The 14,006-nt window shown below is 56.1% G+C and overlaps 2 protein-coding genes across 3 annotated transcripts; one reads left to right on the top strand and one right to left on the bottom strand.

Annotated features, from left to right (window-relative positions):
• The first annotated feature begins 9 nt into the window (after positions 1-9).
• On the top strand, positions 10-10,234 carry CRLF1 (cytokine receptor like factor 1). The gene is made up of 9 exons (XM_012809416.1): positions 10-52; positions 4,587-4,868; positions 5,195-5,324; positions 5,492-5,661; positions 6,721-6,878; positions 6,948-7,116; positions 9,051-9,238; positions 9,386-9,428; positions 9,923-10,234. Exons 3-9 carry the CDS (start codon positions 5,239-5,241, stop codon positions 9,934-9,936), a joined length of 828 nt encoding a protein of 275 aa, XP_012664870.1. The 5' UTR covers positions 10-52; positions 4,587-4,868; positions 5,195-5,238; the 3' UTR covers positions 9,937-10,234.
• A 290-nt stretch (positions 10,235-10,524) lies between these two features.
• On the bottom strand, positions 10,525-13,887 carry REX1BD (required for excision 1-B domain containing). Of its 2 annotated transcripts, none has more exons than XM_023517153.1 (5): positions 13,738-13,887; positions 13,571-13,653; positions 12,959-13,139; positions 11,410-11,489; positions 10,525-10,752 (listed from the first exon to the last, which is right to left on the bottom strand). In XM_023517153.1, the coding sequence occupies exons 1-5, from the start codon at positions 13,837-13,839 to the stop codon at positions 10,680-10,682; spliced, it is 519 nt and encodes a 172-aa protein (XP_023372921.1). In that variant the 5' UTR covers positions 13,840-13,887; the 3' UTR covers positions 10,525-10,679. The 2 variants fall into 2 exon arrangements, with proteins under 2 accessions (XP_023372921.1, XP_003796622.1); XM_003796574.3 differs by having other exon boundaries at positions 12,959-13,163; positions 13,738-13,884.
• Between the last annotated feature and the right edge of the window lie 119 nt (positions 13,888-14,006).

Below are 14,006 nucleotides of genomic sequence, written 5' to 3'. Positions count from 1 at the left end.
CCCCTGCTGCTGCTCTGCGTCTTCGGGGCGCCGCGAGCCGGATCAGGAGCCCGTGAGTACCCTGCGCCCCGCTCCTCCTCTCCTGCCAGAGTGGAGAGCGGGCGCCCCGGGGGCAGCCGAGGGGGGAGGGGGCGCGGGCGCCACCTGGATGGCCCGGGAACAAAGAAAGGCGCCCCCGGCGCGGCCCTCGGGGCGCCCTCACCTGCGGGGCGCACGGAGCCACCGTGCTCTGGTCTGAGGGTTCGGCTTCAGCGGCCGAGGCCTTCTTACCTGAGCAGCCTGGCCGAAGGAGGCTGACCAGGCCCCTCGGGGGGCAGAGGACCACGGCCTGAGACCCTCTACAAGCCGGGACGTAGCGGGCGCACGCGTCCGCTTCAGTGGACTGGGAGCCGTGGAGACCGTGGGGCACCGCTCCCAGACGGGGGCGCACGCGGTTGGCGCTCTGGGTGCGGGCCCCCAGCGGCCCCCCCATCCCCAGGCGGAGGGATGAGTCCCGCGGGGAGGGCGGGGCTGGAAGGGGGCCGCTTTGGCCGCCTGGCTCGGGGCCCGAGGTCCCTGGGGACGTGTCTTTCCACCGACTGGCGCCTCCCTCTCCCTGCAAAGCCCCGCACTTCGGGGTCCGCGGTGTCCCCGCCACCGGCAGTGCTCAGAACTGTTCTCGGCCAGGGTGTGCCAGACTCAGTGTCTTAAGCGAGAAAAATCTTTTTGTGAGCTAGTGGGTAAGAGAGAGAAGAAGAGGGGCCAGTGAGTCCGGCACCATTGGCCCAGACGTGGAGGGGGGAATCCACTGGGAAGTCGCTGCCCAGCAGGCCAAGACTTCCACCCTTTGGTGAGCTCCTGGGCTCAGGCACTCTCCAAGCCCCCCAAGCACACCTCCGCCAGGATACAGTCTCCACTTCCAGTCCCGCTCTGGGACACACCCAAAGAGACACAAAGACTCACACTGGCTTGTGGCCCGTCACCCTCACCCTCAGACTCTGTGCACATTGCATCCCAGATGCACATTCGCACACCATCGCGGGCACGCACACACACACATTCCATCCCTGACACACACACATTTGTGGTCACACACTCATTCCACAGGGGAGGCAACACAGGGGCACACATGCAGGCACAGCCTGCCTGGGACATTCACCACAATTCCATGCACCCTGTCCTGTCTAGGCGCAAGAGAGAGAGGCAGTTGGCGGAGCACAATGCTCCTGGGCAGACTCACACTGTGCTGAGTTGTTTGCAGGCTCAATGGGGGAGAATGAGCTCCTCTGAGAAAGTCAGGGTCTGGACACCCTTTGGGTGCTGAAAACCCATCTTGCCCAAAGCACCTGGGCAGGTGAGGGGCTATGCCTGGTCCCTCCCCCAGGGTACCTAATGGCTCTTCCAAGCGGTGAGCAGTCCTGTGAGTGCCACCAGGAGCCCCAAGCTTTGTTTCTTAGCTCTAGAGCAGAAGGTGTGGGGAGGGGAGGTGTGTGCGTGTGTTTTTTCCTTTAAGGGGGAAGAAATTAAATAAAAGATTCTCACACCTCGACAATATGTTTCTACTTACGGTGTGTCTTAGCACCTGACCAGCTTGCTGGTGGGTCGTAAAGTGTCTACAGGTACCAGTGGGACAGGAGATGGGGACCCCCCGTGGGGACCCTGGGATGGAGGCCACCCTTCCGCCCTGCTTGCCGAGAATCTCACACTTTTCCCTTTTAAAACACATGGTGTTCCTTTTTTAATAACGGCAGTGGCTCCAGATTGGGAAAGGGAGGAAAAAAACTTTTAAAGGCCCCAAGTCCAATCTAGGGATTCTGCTCTGGGGAGCCCTTTTAACCAGGCCAACCCCCTCAACCCAAGGCACAGTGAGCTGTTCCCAGCTGTTCCTCCCCAGGCCTGGAATGTGTGCTCCCCTGTCTCCAGCACCTTGGCCCACTGTCTGGAGGGAATGCGGAGTGGTCTGGCTCCCGGACCCCAGAGCTGAGAGAGGTTGTAATCCCAGCAGTTCCTAAGTAAAATGGGGTGCTGGGCCTCATTAATTTCCCCAGCAGGTAGAACATATTTCTTCTCCCATTTTATGGAGTAGAAAACTGAGATTTGGAGAGGACTGCCCAGGTGCTTCAGCTGGGGTTGCAACCACATCCCAAGAAGAGAAAGCTGTGACTTTTACTGGTGGGTCTTAGGGGTAGGGGACTGGCCTGTCCAGGCTGGTGTGGCCTTGTCTCTCCACCCTCCTCCCCTCCTCCCCCAGCCAGAGAAGGCAGCTGCAGCTGCTGGCAAGCGGGCTAGGCTGGCCCAGGCCAGGCGGGTGTGGCAGAGGGGCAGTGCCCCCCAGCCAGGACCCCCCAGAGAGCCCCTTCCTGGCCAGGCCTGTGGTGGCTGCTGGAGGGCAGGAGGGGCGTGACCCACCAGGGAAGGGCCTGGGGTTCAGGCAGGCCTGGCCATGCCTTCCACTCTGCTGGGGGGGGGGGCAGGCAGGAAGCAGTGGGTGGGCCTGGGCAGAGACGCTGGCACACCCGAGTTCATGCTGAAGGAATTCCGAGTTAGCGGCAGGCGGCTGGCTGCCTAGGACCTCCAGGGCGGCCCCCTGGTCCCCCGCCCCCCTGGCCGCCCCCGCCTCCTCAGCTCTGGCCGGCTTAGCTGGTTCCTTCGCACGGACGCGGAGACCTCCGGCGAACCCTGGGCCAAGCCCCAAGTGCAACTGTGATCCCAGCCTCCACCAGTACAGCCCTAGAGCCAAGTTTGCCCCAGAAAATCGTTATGGCTGAGCCCAAGAACCATATCCACCCCAATCCTCCCATCTGAGGCAGTGAAGGCCAGTGCAGGGCAGCCACTGGCATTGGGGGCCTCCCTAGGGAGGCAGGGTTGCCCTGTCCTTGGTTGCTATCTCTACCCCTGCCCTCTAACAGACATTTTTCACAAACACTTCTCACAGCAGTTTGAAGTCCTTTTAAATGCAAATATAACCGTCTTCCACTGCTCAAAACAACCCCTCCTTGTAGGTGGGGGAGTGTTCCTGCTGACCTCCCAGAGCTCATTTCCTACCACTCCTGCCCCAGGACCTTTGCACTGCTGCTGCCATTGCCATTGCTTGGACACTCCCTCCTAGATACTTTCACAGGTCTCAGGAGAAATGTCACCTCCAAGACAGCTTTTCTGGCTGAGTTGCTGCCACTATTCCATCTCCCTCTGGCTCCTGCTTTATTGTCTCCTTATTTATATTTATTTGTTATTTTTTCCTGCTGCTTCCTTGGATTTAAGGTCTGGAAGAGCAGGAATTTTTGTGTTTGGGTCATCACTGGGATGTCCACAGATTCTGGCACACTGTAGGTGTTCTGTGAATGAATGAATGAACAAATGAATGGGTGAGTCCTCACAACCACTCTGGTTGGAAGGAGAGGCCTCTTCCCAGAGGCTCACAAAAGTAAAGCCACTGGGTCAAGCTTCCACAGTGAGCTGGGGTCTTTCAAACCCAGGTTAGCCTGGTTTAAAGATACCACAAAAGGGTGGCGCCTGTGGCTCAAAGAAGTAGGACACCGGGCCCATATGCTGGAGGTGGCAGGTTCAAATCCAGCCCCGGCCAAAAACAAACAAGAAAACCCAAAACAACAACAACAAAAAGATACCACAAGATTGTCCTTGGACAGTATTTCCACTCCCCTCATCCTAAAACAATCCATGTGCTTGATGCTATGATGCCAACTTCCTAGATGGAGAAACTGAGACTGAGGAGTCAAGAGCTTAGATTGTATATCCTTTTCTCCCTTTCTCCAGAAGAAGGAATCCTGGGCTGCCCTGATAGTTACAGGAAAGGAGGCACCAACAAAAGCCATTCCCAAGGCCCCTGTACCCAGGATCCAACTTGCACACAACCCAGTCATGGAAGTCTCTAACCATCTGACATTTCCAGTAGCCCAAGAGACAAAGAACTTTCCCATTCTCACTGTACGGATTAGCAAAACTGAGTCTTGGGAAAGAGCAATGACGTGAAGACCCTTTAGATGGAAGTTGGGGCTTCCAACTGCCTTCAGTTCCAGTGGCAGTTCAGAGTACAACTTTAGATACCAACAAATCTGGGCATAAATAGTTTGCCCTTCCCAAGGGAACTTGATCTTTCAAAGCCTCAGTTTTTTAATCCATAAAATGAGCAGGGTTCAATGAGAAAATGTAGGCAAAGTCTTAGCCCAGGAAGAACTCACAATTTTTTGTTTCTGATCACCAAAAAACAAAAAAAAAAAGAAAAAGAAAAAAAAATAGAGTATGTTGTTTGTGAGAACTCTGTGCAAATCAAGAGTCAACCTGGATCTGAATGGGTATTTATGCCTGAGTTTTGTGACCACTCTAAGAACTTAGAGCAAGTCAGGAATGACGTGGCTTGGAAGGATCTGAGTTATAGAGTCAGAGAGATCTGGGCTTGATCATGCTTTGCCACCAGCTTTGGACTGGGTATCTGACCTAACAGGCCCTCAGTTTCCTTATCTGTAAAATGGGGGACCATGATAAACCATTCCTTCTCAGGACTGCTGTGAGCCCTGGAGGTCCTGGCATGGTGGGGGGCTCAGCATGGCCCCACTCCAGGCCTAACAGGTCTTCCTCTTTGACCCCAGACACAGCTGTGATCAGCCCCCAGGATCCCACACTCCTCATCGGCTCTTCCTTAAAGGCCACATGCTCAGTGCTCGGGGACCCACCAGGGGCGACCGCCGAGGGTCTTTACTGGACTCTCAACGGGCGCCGCCTGGCCCCTGAGCTCTCCCGTGTGCTCAATGCCTCCACCCTAGCCCTCGCCCTCGTCAACCTCAATGGATCCAGGCAGCAGTCAGGGGACAACCTTGTGTGCCATGCCCGTGACGGTAGCATCTTGGCTGGCTCCTGTCTCTATGTTGGCTGTAAGTGGACCCCTAGGAGTGGCTGTTGGGAGCAGCATCTCCCTCTGCAGAGGGGCATGAATCTTGAGCCCTGTGGCCTGGGGCTGAGCAATGGGCACATTGACACAGCTATATGGGTCTCTGGGGTGAGAATGAGAGCTTGGATGAGCTGGAGTCTCAGCTCCCAGAGGCTTTACCATCCTCAAGAGAGCTCATTCAAGTGGCTGCTCACATCTCTGAGGATTGAGACTGCCCTTAACTCCCCCAGTGTAGGGACCTCTCTGCAGAGAGAGGTCCAGCATAGCTTGGTCCAGCCCCTCAGCCTCTGCCCCCTTCCCCTTTCCCAGTGCCCCCTGAGAAACCCTTTAACATCAGCTGTTGGTCCAAGAACATGAAGGACTTGACCTGCCGCTGGTCACCTGGGGCCCACGGGGAGACCTTCCTTCACACCAACTACTCCCTCAAGTACAAGCTGAGGTGGGTGGTGGCCCCAGAGCAATCTGGTCTCGTGCTGACTATGTGACCTTGATTAATGCTGGTCCTCTCTAAGCCCCCATCTCTCGCTCTACCCTGGGGCTGCCATGGTGAGGTCTAGGGGCCAAAAGGGACCCTCATGTGTCCTGAACCCCCTCTGCTCCCTGCAGGTGGTATGGGCAGGACAACACATGTGAGGAGTACCACACAGTGGGGCCTCACTCCTGCCACATCCCCAAGGACCTGGCCCTCTTTACACCCTATGAGATCTGGGTGGAGGCCACTAACCGCCTGGGCTCAGCGCGCTCTGATGTGCTTACACTGGACATTTTGGATGTGGGTGAGCCTCTGAGGGTATCCCAAAGGGCCCCCTGCATCTTGTCTGTTTTTCTGGGGTCCCACCTGCCCTCCTGGGAAGCCGGCTGCCACTCCAGGTCTGGCTTTGCCGGCTAGCCCAGTTTGGCCCTGTTGGTTGGCTGGTGACATAGATTAGCTGGGCATCCATCCACTCATGAGTCTGTGGCCCTCTAAAACAGCCAAGATGCCCCCACTTTGTGGAGAACACCTGGCCTGGCTGCCTCCCCCTCAGCAGCCCAGGTGTACTGGAGAGGGCCCTGGGGAGCAGAAAGGGGGGCGCCCAGGTTGGGAGGCATCCCTGGAAGCTGGGAGGCGCCCCAGGAAGCTGAGGCCTGGAGCTGGGAGGGGGTTGGTTATAGGCTGGAGGCAGGAAATGGATGATCTGCAAGCAGAATTGGGCCTAATCTAATTAGGGTGTTTCTCAGCCCCAAGCAGGCCTGTGCCTTAACCCTTTCAGCCCCTCACCAAGGCCTCAGGGGAAAAAGCTGCCTGTCTTGCTGCCCAGGAGCCCTCAGAAACATCCCAGCTCCCCTACATTGTACCCCTGTACCCCTCTTCTTCACACCCTAAAGCTGCCATGGGCAAGTTCTAAGCTTCAGTTGTCCCCTTGCATCCAGCAGTTTCACATCAAAGATTTTGGTAAAGTGGGAATGAGCTGGGGTTTGGGGTTGGCAGGGGGCAGGAGGAGGTGCTTCTTAGAGGGCTGGTTGGGCATGATAATAATATCATCAGCCAGGCAGTGTTTGCTTTCACATATTCTCTTGAAGATGGGATTATGTTTCTCCCATCACAGATATAATGTGATAACAGTTAATAGTGATTGAGTGCTTAGTGCTGAGTGTACCTCAAATATTATTTCATGTAATCCAACAGTCCTAGGGGTAGAAGCTGATGAAGGAGGGAAAAAGAGGCAGGTGCCACCTAAGCCACATGTGCTGCACCATGCTACTAGGGGATCGAACCTGGGCACTCAAGATCCCAGCCAGGTCTAAGGAGACACCCCCACCCCCACCCAGTGACCAGACTCCACTCCGCCCCACAGTGACCACGGACCCCCCTCCTGATGTGCACGTGAGCCGCGTCGGGGGCCTGGAGGACCAGCTGAGTGTTCGCTGGGTCTCGCCACCCGCCCTCAAGGATTTCCTCTTTCAAGCCAAGTACCAGATCCGCTATCGTGTGGAGGACAGTGTGGACTGGAAGGTGCCCGCCCCTTCCCCAGCCCTGGTCCTGCCCATGGCCCTGCTCTCTGACCCTCCCCTATCTGCCCAGGTGGTAGACGATGTGAGCAACCAGACCTCCTGCCGCCTGGCTGGTCTGAAACCAGGTACTGTCTACTTTGTGCAAGTGCGCTGCAACCCCTTCGGCATCTATGGCTCCAAGAAAGCTGGAATCTGGAGTGAGTGGAGCCACCCAACGGCTGCATCCACCCCCCGTAGTGGTGAGCACCCCAACAGGGCTGGGCAGTCCAGGGGCCAGCCCCAAACTAGCCTGAGCCTCTGTTTCCTTGTTTTCTCCAAGAGAGGAGAGGTCTAGAACTGGTGGCCTCTAGGGCCAAATGTGGCCCCTGGATCTACTTCCTTTAGCCTGTCATTTGAAAAGAAAAGGTTTGACCTACTTGCAGAAAATTAGAAACAGAAAGTTTTTATACAAATGCCCTAGATCCCTTAGAAAAATTAATTATCTAAAAAATGTAACAAGATGTAGCCTGCGGGCCTTACTGCCAGAGGCTACCCCTTTCAAGATCCCTCACTTTCCATTGTCCCTTTCCTCTTTCTCTCATCATTGTCTTTTTTTCCCTTTCCTTTGCAGCCCCCAGCTCTGTTACTGTCTGTGTCTCACCCCCCTAGCCCCCCCACCTGGCCTGCTTTGCTCCCTTAATCTCCCTCCTCAGCCTCTGAGAGTAGGTTTGAGAACCCTGCTTCCTAGGATGATGGGCTGCTAGCTCTCTCTCTGCAGGACTCAGTTTCCTCTTCTGATCAAGGTAGGAGTTGGGAATGGGGTTTCTCTGACCCTACAGATTTCCATTCCTTTCCTTTGTGAAATGAAATGAACTCTTTACTTGGATTATCTGGCCTCAGTTTCCCCATCTGGAAAGTCAGGACAAAAATCACACCTGCCTCAGGTTGTTGTGAGTGTTGGATGACATCATTAGTGACAAGTGCCCACATAGTGGGTGCACCTGACTTTCTCAGGCAGTACCCTTCTTCACTACCTCCACGCCATAGTTTCACTGCAATAGAGGCCCCTTTTGCTCAGGTGAGGGACCCTGGAACCTCAACAGGTCACAAAGGGATCTGAACTCAGTTCAGTGGAAGTCTAAGCCCAAGCCCATGGGATAATGGGGTAACTGAAGCCCAGAGAGGGTCTCAGAGCCAGGGAGGGGTACAGCCAGGCTCCAGCCAGCTCTCCAGTCCCTATCCAGGGCCCCTCCAGGTTCAGGGGTGGGCGGGAGTGAGAACAGCTGGGCGGGGCCTAAGCCTTGGCCCCTGATCGTGCCCAGCACCTGCGATTCTTGCACAGGAGCCAGCAGGCGGCTGCATCCACCAGGGAGGATAGTGAGGCCAGGGGAGGCCGGCAGGGGCGGCGGGGGCCGAGCTGTGCCAGGGCCTGTCAGCGGGTCCCTAGCTTTATTTATGACGTGAGGCCGATGTCCTTATCCGCCGGCCTGCTTGGGGCTGGCTGGAGCGGCAGCTGGGCCAACAGGCAGGCCTCCCACCTGGCCCTCTGGGTCCACTCCCTGTCCTCCCCCAGCTTATGCTCTCAGGCCCAGCCTGGGGACTATCTCCTGGGATCATCTTGCACTCTGTCTCTCTCCATCTCTCTGTCACTCTTCCCATTTTTCTCTTTTTTGGTCTCTTTGGCCCTATGTCTCCAGGGTCTGTCTCACCCTGCTCAGGCCTTTCTACATCTGTGGTCCCTCTGATCTCCTAAGCAGTCTCCCTTTGCTTTCGCCTTCTCTGCATTTCTCTGTCTCTCCCTGTCTCCATCTCTGTCTCTGCCTCTCTCTCATCACTGTCTCTTTTCCCTTTCTTTCCTTTGCAGCCCCCAGCTTTGTCTGTCACTGTCTTACCCCTCCAGCCCTGGCCTCTCTCCTCCTCTCTTCCCCCTTTCCAAGCACACCTGGCCCAGGCTACAGGAATCGGATTCCTAGAGGAGTTGTAGAAAAGAAACCCTTTCCTTCCCCGGCCCCCCACCACCCTAGGGGTGCAACTGGGCGGCTGTGTAGGGCCGCGGGGAGGACTGGGTCCTGGAGAAACTGGGCCGGAGGTGCCTGAGGGGAACGTGGTCCCGCCACTCTGGGGCCCTCCCGCCTCGGCCGGTGCGCGCCCCCTGCCGGGTGTACCCTGACATTGCCGCCCCGCCCACTACCAGAGCGCCCGGGCCCGGGCGGCGGGGCGTGCGAGCCGCGGGGCGGCGAACCGAGCTCGGGGCCGGTGCGGCGCGAGCTCAAGCAGTTCCTGGGCTGGCTCAAGAAGCACGCATACTGCTCGAACCTCAGCTTCCGTCTCTATGACCAGTGGCGAGCCTGGATGCAGAAGTCGCACAAGACCCGCAACCAGGTAGGAAGGAGGGACCTGCGGACGTCGGGGTGGGTGGCTGGAGGAAATTGGGTGGGGACCGGGAGTTGGGGGTGCAAGCAACGGAGAGGGAGGAAAGAAGGCTGTGTAGATATCCCCCACATATCTCCTCATTTCTTCCAAGCACAGGACGAGGGGATCCTGCCCTCGGGCAGACGGAGCACGGCGAGAGGTAAAGTGCCTCAGGCCAGGGTGGGGAGGTGGGCAGGGAGCAAGATGAGGGCCCCTTCCACTGGCTGCAGGCCTCGTGCCCCACTGACCAACCTTAGAGTCGCTAAAATGCAGTCCCGTCTCCTGTTTATATTCATCAACATTTACTTGGCACTTACTCTTTGTCTGACTTGGTAGCCTTTAGCCACCCTAAGAGCTTCCAATCCCCTGAAAGTGACAGTGGAATCTCATCCTCAGGACTAGATAAACATACTCACCCTAATTTGCATGTATGAGCACCTACTATCTACTAGCCCTATGTCAAGTACTTTTATCTGCAGAACACCCCATGGGATGGTCAGATAGTCTCACTTCTCAGATGGGGAAGCCAAGGCCCAGAGAGGGCAGTATCCTATCCAAGATAGGACAGGACCTGAGCTGGGGCTTCTTCAATGGCTCAGTGGTGCTGACACCTCCCAGGCTCCCTGCTTAGCTTGGCTTTCCCTCTGCCTACAGGTCCTGCCAGATAAGCTTTAGGCCACCTTCCCTGCCACGTGGATGGAACCCAAACTGGGGCTCTGTACCCTCACTCCAGGGGTGCCTGAGCACCCTCAGCAGGAGCTGGGGCATAACAGCTCTGAGCCCCACGTGAGGCCACCCCTGGATGCACCCTAGTGTGTGTGGTGGGGTGTGCGTGAGAGTTGGTTGAGCAGTCCAGAACCCTTGCTCGGGCTGGGGGTGAAAAGGAGTCATTACTCCCCCAACCAAGGGTCCCTCTAAAAGAGTCTTTTAAAATAAAATGAGCTATTTAGGTGCTCTGATCGTGAAGGTGAGTTTGGGGCTGGATCTACCTGGAGCGAGAGCCGTGAGGCTTGGGGGATGCATGAGGCATCCTAATAACCTTTTGGGATTGGAGTCTCTGGCTCCCAAGATTTTAGACTCTCTTTCCAGGATTGTTCGTGACTGGTTCTGAATTCCTTGGAAGGAGTGATTTAAAAAATCAGAGTTTTGGTGAGGGTGGGACTCTCCCATGCAGCATCATCCCTGGCTCTTTGGTCCCCCCGTCCCCACACACTGGTCTGCTAGCACCCCAGGACACAAAGATGGTGGAACAGCTGTAGAGGACAAGTTCTTTATTGTGGGAGGTATGTGAACTGGAGGAAGGTCGCCAGTCCAGTAGGGCATGACCCTGGCCAGCAGGTGGTCAGGGCTGGTCTAAGCACCATTCACCCAATTTCCTATCTCCTGCTGGTGCATCCTTGGGGAACCACCATTATTCAGCAGATTCCGCGTCAAACCTAAGGTCCTGAAGAACTTCGCTGATTGCCTCCATGGTTTTAATTACCCTAGAAGAGCGGATGAGAACTATAAATAAAGCTACTCGGAGGCTGAGGCAAGTGAATCATCACATAAGCCCAAGAGCTGGAGGTTGCTGTGAGCTGTGACATCACAGCACTCTACCAAGGGAACAACCCAGATGGGGCAAGTTAGCCCTGCCATGCAGCTCTGAGGGGGTGCATGGACCACAGGCTCTCCTGCCTGCTGTCAAAGTGCCACAAAGCACTAGCAGCAGGATCGACCATTTGGGTGCTTAGGAGAAGCAGTGGCTCCGTGAGGGTTGAATGAAAAGGCCATCTTAGTGGAGTGTGTGCCATCAGGAGGTTATGAAATGTAAATATAACACAAGTTGAGAGTATGTGTGCTTGAGGGTATAGGTCAGGAATGTGTAGGCCTGTCACCAGTGAGGCATGGGTGACCATGTCCTAACACAGTCATGTCCCAGCAATTTTTGATGTGAGATCACAAAGCTATCCCCTCTGGGGAATATGTATGTTTATGGGCCACCAGATGAGGGTGCCTTAAGGATTGTATGCAAGCCCATAGAGTTTGCTCTGCTAGCCTGGTCTGACCTTGCTAGTTCTGGGGCAAAGCAGGCTGGGGCAAGTGCCTGAGGGTGCACATGCAAATTTTAGCATGTCCCAGCAGCTGGCAGCAGTGCTCACTTCATCTTCAGCTGGTGTGTCTGTACAATGTCCTCCTGCCCTGTCAGCTCAGGCGTCCCCATCAGCTGCAGCAGAGCGACCTGGTGGGGAAATGGGCAACCCAGACATTGTCAAAATTGAAAGAAGCCACTCATGCCCTCCCATAGTGTTCAGGAAGGAAAAGGCATTAAGGCACCAAGGCAGTAAAGGAGTAGAGCTACAGCCAACGCGGTGGCTCACGCCTGTAATCCTAACACTCTGGGAGGCTGAAGCAGGCAGATTGCTTTCATCTCAGGAGTTCCAGACTACCCTGAGCAAGACAGAGAGCCTGTCTCTACTAAACATAGGGAAAACAGCTGGGGGTCCTGGTGGGCACCTGTAGTCCCAGCTACTCCAGAGGCTGAGGCAAGAGATCACTTGAGCCTGAGTTTGAGGTTGCTGTGAGCTATGACATCACAGCATTCTACCCCCAGTTAGTGAGACTGTCTCAAAGCAAAAGCAGCAGTAGAGCCATGAGGGGCGGAGCTTCGTGCAGGAGGAGTTTGGAATTCAGTTTAGAGGGTCTCTCGCGGAAGGGAGGGGTCGACTCAACGGACCAGAGTTGGGTGTGCTGCTTGATGTAGGCGTGGCCTGGAAAAGGTAGTGAAGGTTCTACAGTGGAACTACAGCAGGGTGGGGTAGGCGGAGCTTCAAAGTCTCAAGGATAGGGCAAGATATTGTAACCTGGGTGTAAGCAGACTAAATATTTAGGCTGAGGTTGAGGTCAGGCGGGGTGGGGATCGGGGGGTTGCCTGGTAATTCCAGACCAAAGAAGTGTGTGTGGAGCTTCAGTGAACTAACCCCTCACCGACCAGGATTGGCAGCACCGGCAGAATAGGCGGGGCATTAGAACCCAGGGGAGGAATCGGTCAAGAACCTAGTCGGTGATAGAGGGACACTCAGGAGGGGGCGTGGCCGGATAATACCCTACTCCCTCTATCCGCAGGAGGTTGAAAGGGAAAATCTAACCTAGCACTCTGGGAGGCCAAAGCGGGTGGATAGCTTTAATTCAGAGAAGTTGCAGACCGCCTGAGCAAATAGAAACCCCCATCTTTACTAAATATAGAAAAACTATCTGGGAGTTGTGGCGGGCGCCTGAAGTCCCAGCTGCTTCCTAGGCTGAGGCAAGAGAATCATTTGAGCCCAAGAGTTTGAGGTTGCTGTGACCTATAATGACGCCACGGAACTCAACCTAGAGCGAAGGAGTGAGACTTTCTCAAAAAACAAAAAACAAAAAGAAAGAAGAAGGAAAGAAAAAAAAAGGGACCTGGTGGAATAGCGGGGGCGGGGTCTGGACTTCTAGAATGGAGTTTAGGCAGGTCTGTACAGTGGGCTATCCTACTTCTAAGAATAAAACATGGAATAAAATTGGGGAAGGACAGGAGAGGGCAGGGCTGAAAATTCCCCAAGGGAAGGCTTAGTGGAGGACTGAGGTGGGGCAATAAGGGGTCTGAGTGTGAGAGAGGGAGGCTCAGTGGGTGGAGCAGGCCATGGTCTGACAGGCACAGGGTGATAGGAGTCGTGGCCTCACCGTAGCCAGGCGTGTCTGCTCCAGCTGTTGCAGGCTGCGGACGTGGCTAGCGAGCAGTGGTTGTGCACGAGGACCAGCTAGCTCTGCTTCCACCGCCAGTACCTCCCGGGAGGCGGCGGCGAAGGCCTGGGTCACCTCGTGCACTGTGCTCCGGTAGCTCGGGAAGTCGTAACAAGGGCCGCTGCGCAGGTAGTGGAGGTGGCCTCTGCGGTAGATGGGGGTTCTGAGGCGGCGCCCCCAGATTTTCCGGCCTTGCACCCCTATGACTACCTGAAAGGTCCCCCAGACCCTACAGAGTGGAAGACTGGCATCGAGGCTGCTTGCTTCCTGACTCACGCAGAAGAACCCGAGACAGACCTTACTCTGCGCTTAGTAAGGAGAGACAAGCTACACAAAGTGGGCCATCGGGTAGCGGGAACTCGCTTTGGGTCTTTTCTTAGGAAAGTGAGAATCTGGTCTTCCTCCCTTGCCCCCCGCTACCCCCCAGCAATCCTTGTCCCACCTCCGACACTGCGCTGCTGAGGAACTTTAGCCCCACCCGACACGCCCATCCTGGGAGTCGGCCAGGAGCTGAACCAAATGCCCCCTATAGGTCCCAGCTCTGGTACTCACTGCTCCAGTCGGCGGAAGGCCTCCGCGCGCTCAGCTTGCAGCTGGTGGATGCGCTGCACCAGAGTCCAGATAGGGGCATCTTTCTGGAGGGCGGGGGGACACGGCTGAGGAATGAAGCCGACACTCCTCGGCCTGCGCTGCCCACCCCCACTCGTGCCCAGGCTCACCCAGGGCCACGCTGGATCCTCCCGCCCTGGCTCTTCGGTGGCGACCGCGACACTAGGCACCGCAAGGACTACCGACTCTGTCAGGGTTTCAGCGGTGATCATGACTGCGAAACTTGATCTACACTCTGGAGCAGGCCCGTCTGCTGCGCCCGCTGCCCCCTGCAGGCTTGGAGGTCTACGGTCCTCAGACTGCAGCCAGGCAGCCCGGAATCCCGGAGAAAAAAGGGGGAGATGGCCCGCTACACAAATCCTCCACTCGTCCTCGTTTT

This window comes from Otolemur garnettii, unplaced genomic scaffold (assembly GCF_000181295.1).
Source record: "Otolemur garnettii isolate 467f Iridium unplaced genomic scaffold, OtoGar3 scaffold00105, whole genome shotgun sequence".
Taxonomy (NCBI): domain Eukaryota; kingdom Metazoa; phylum Chordata; class Mammalia; order Primates; family Galagidae; genus Otolemur; species Otolemur garnettii.
This window is presented reverse-complemented; position numbering and strand designations above follow the sequence as displayed.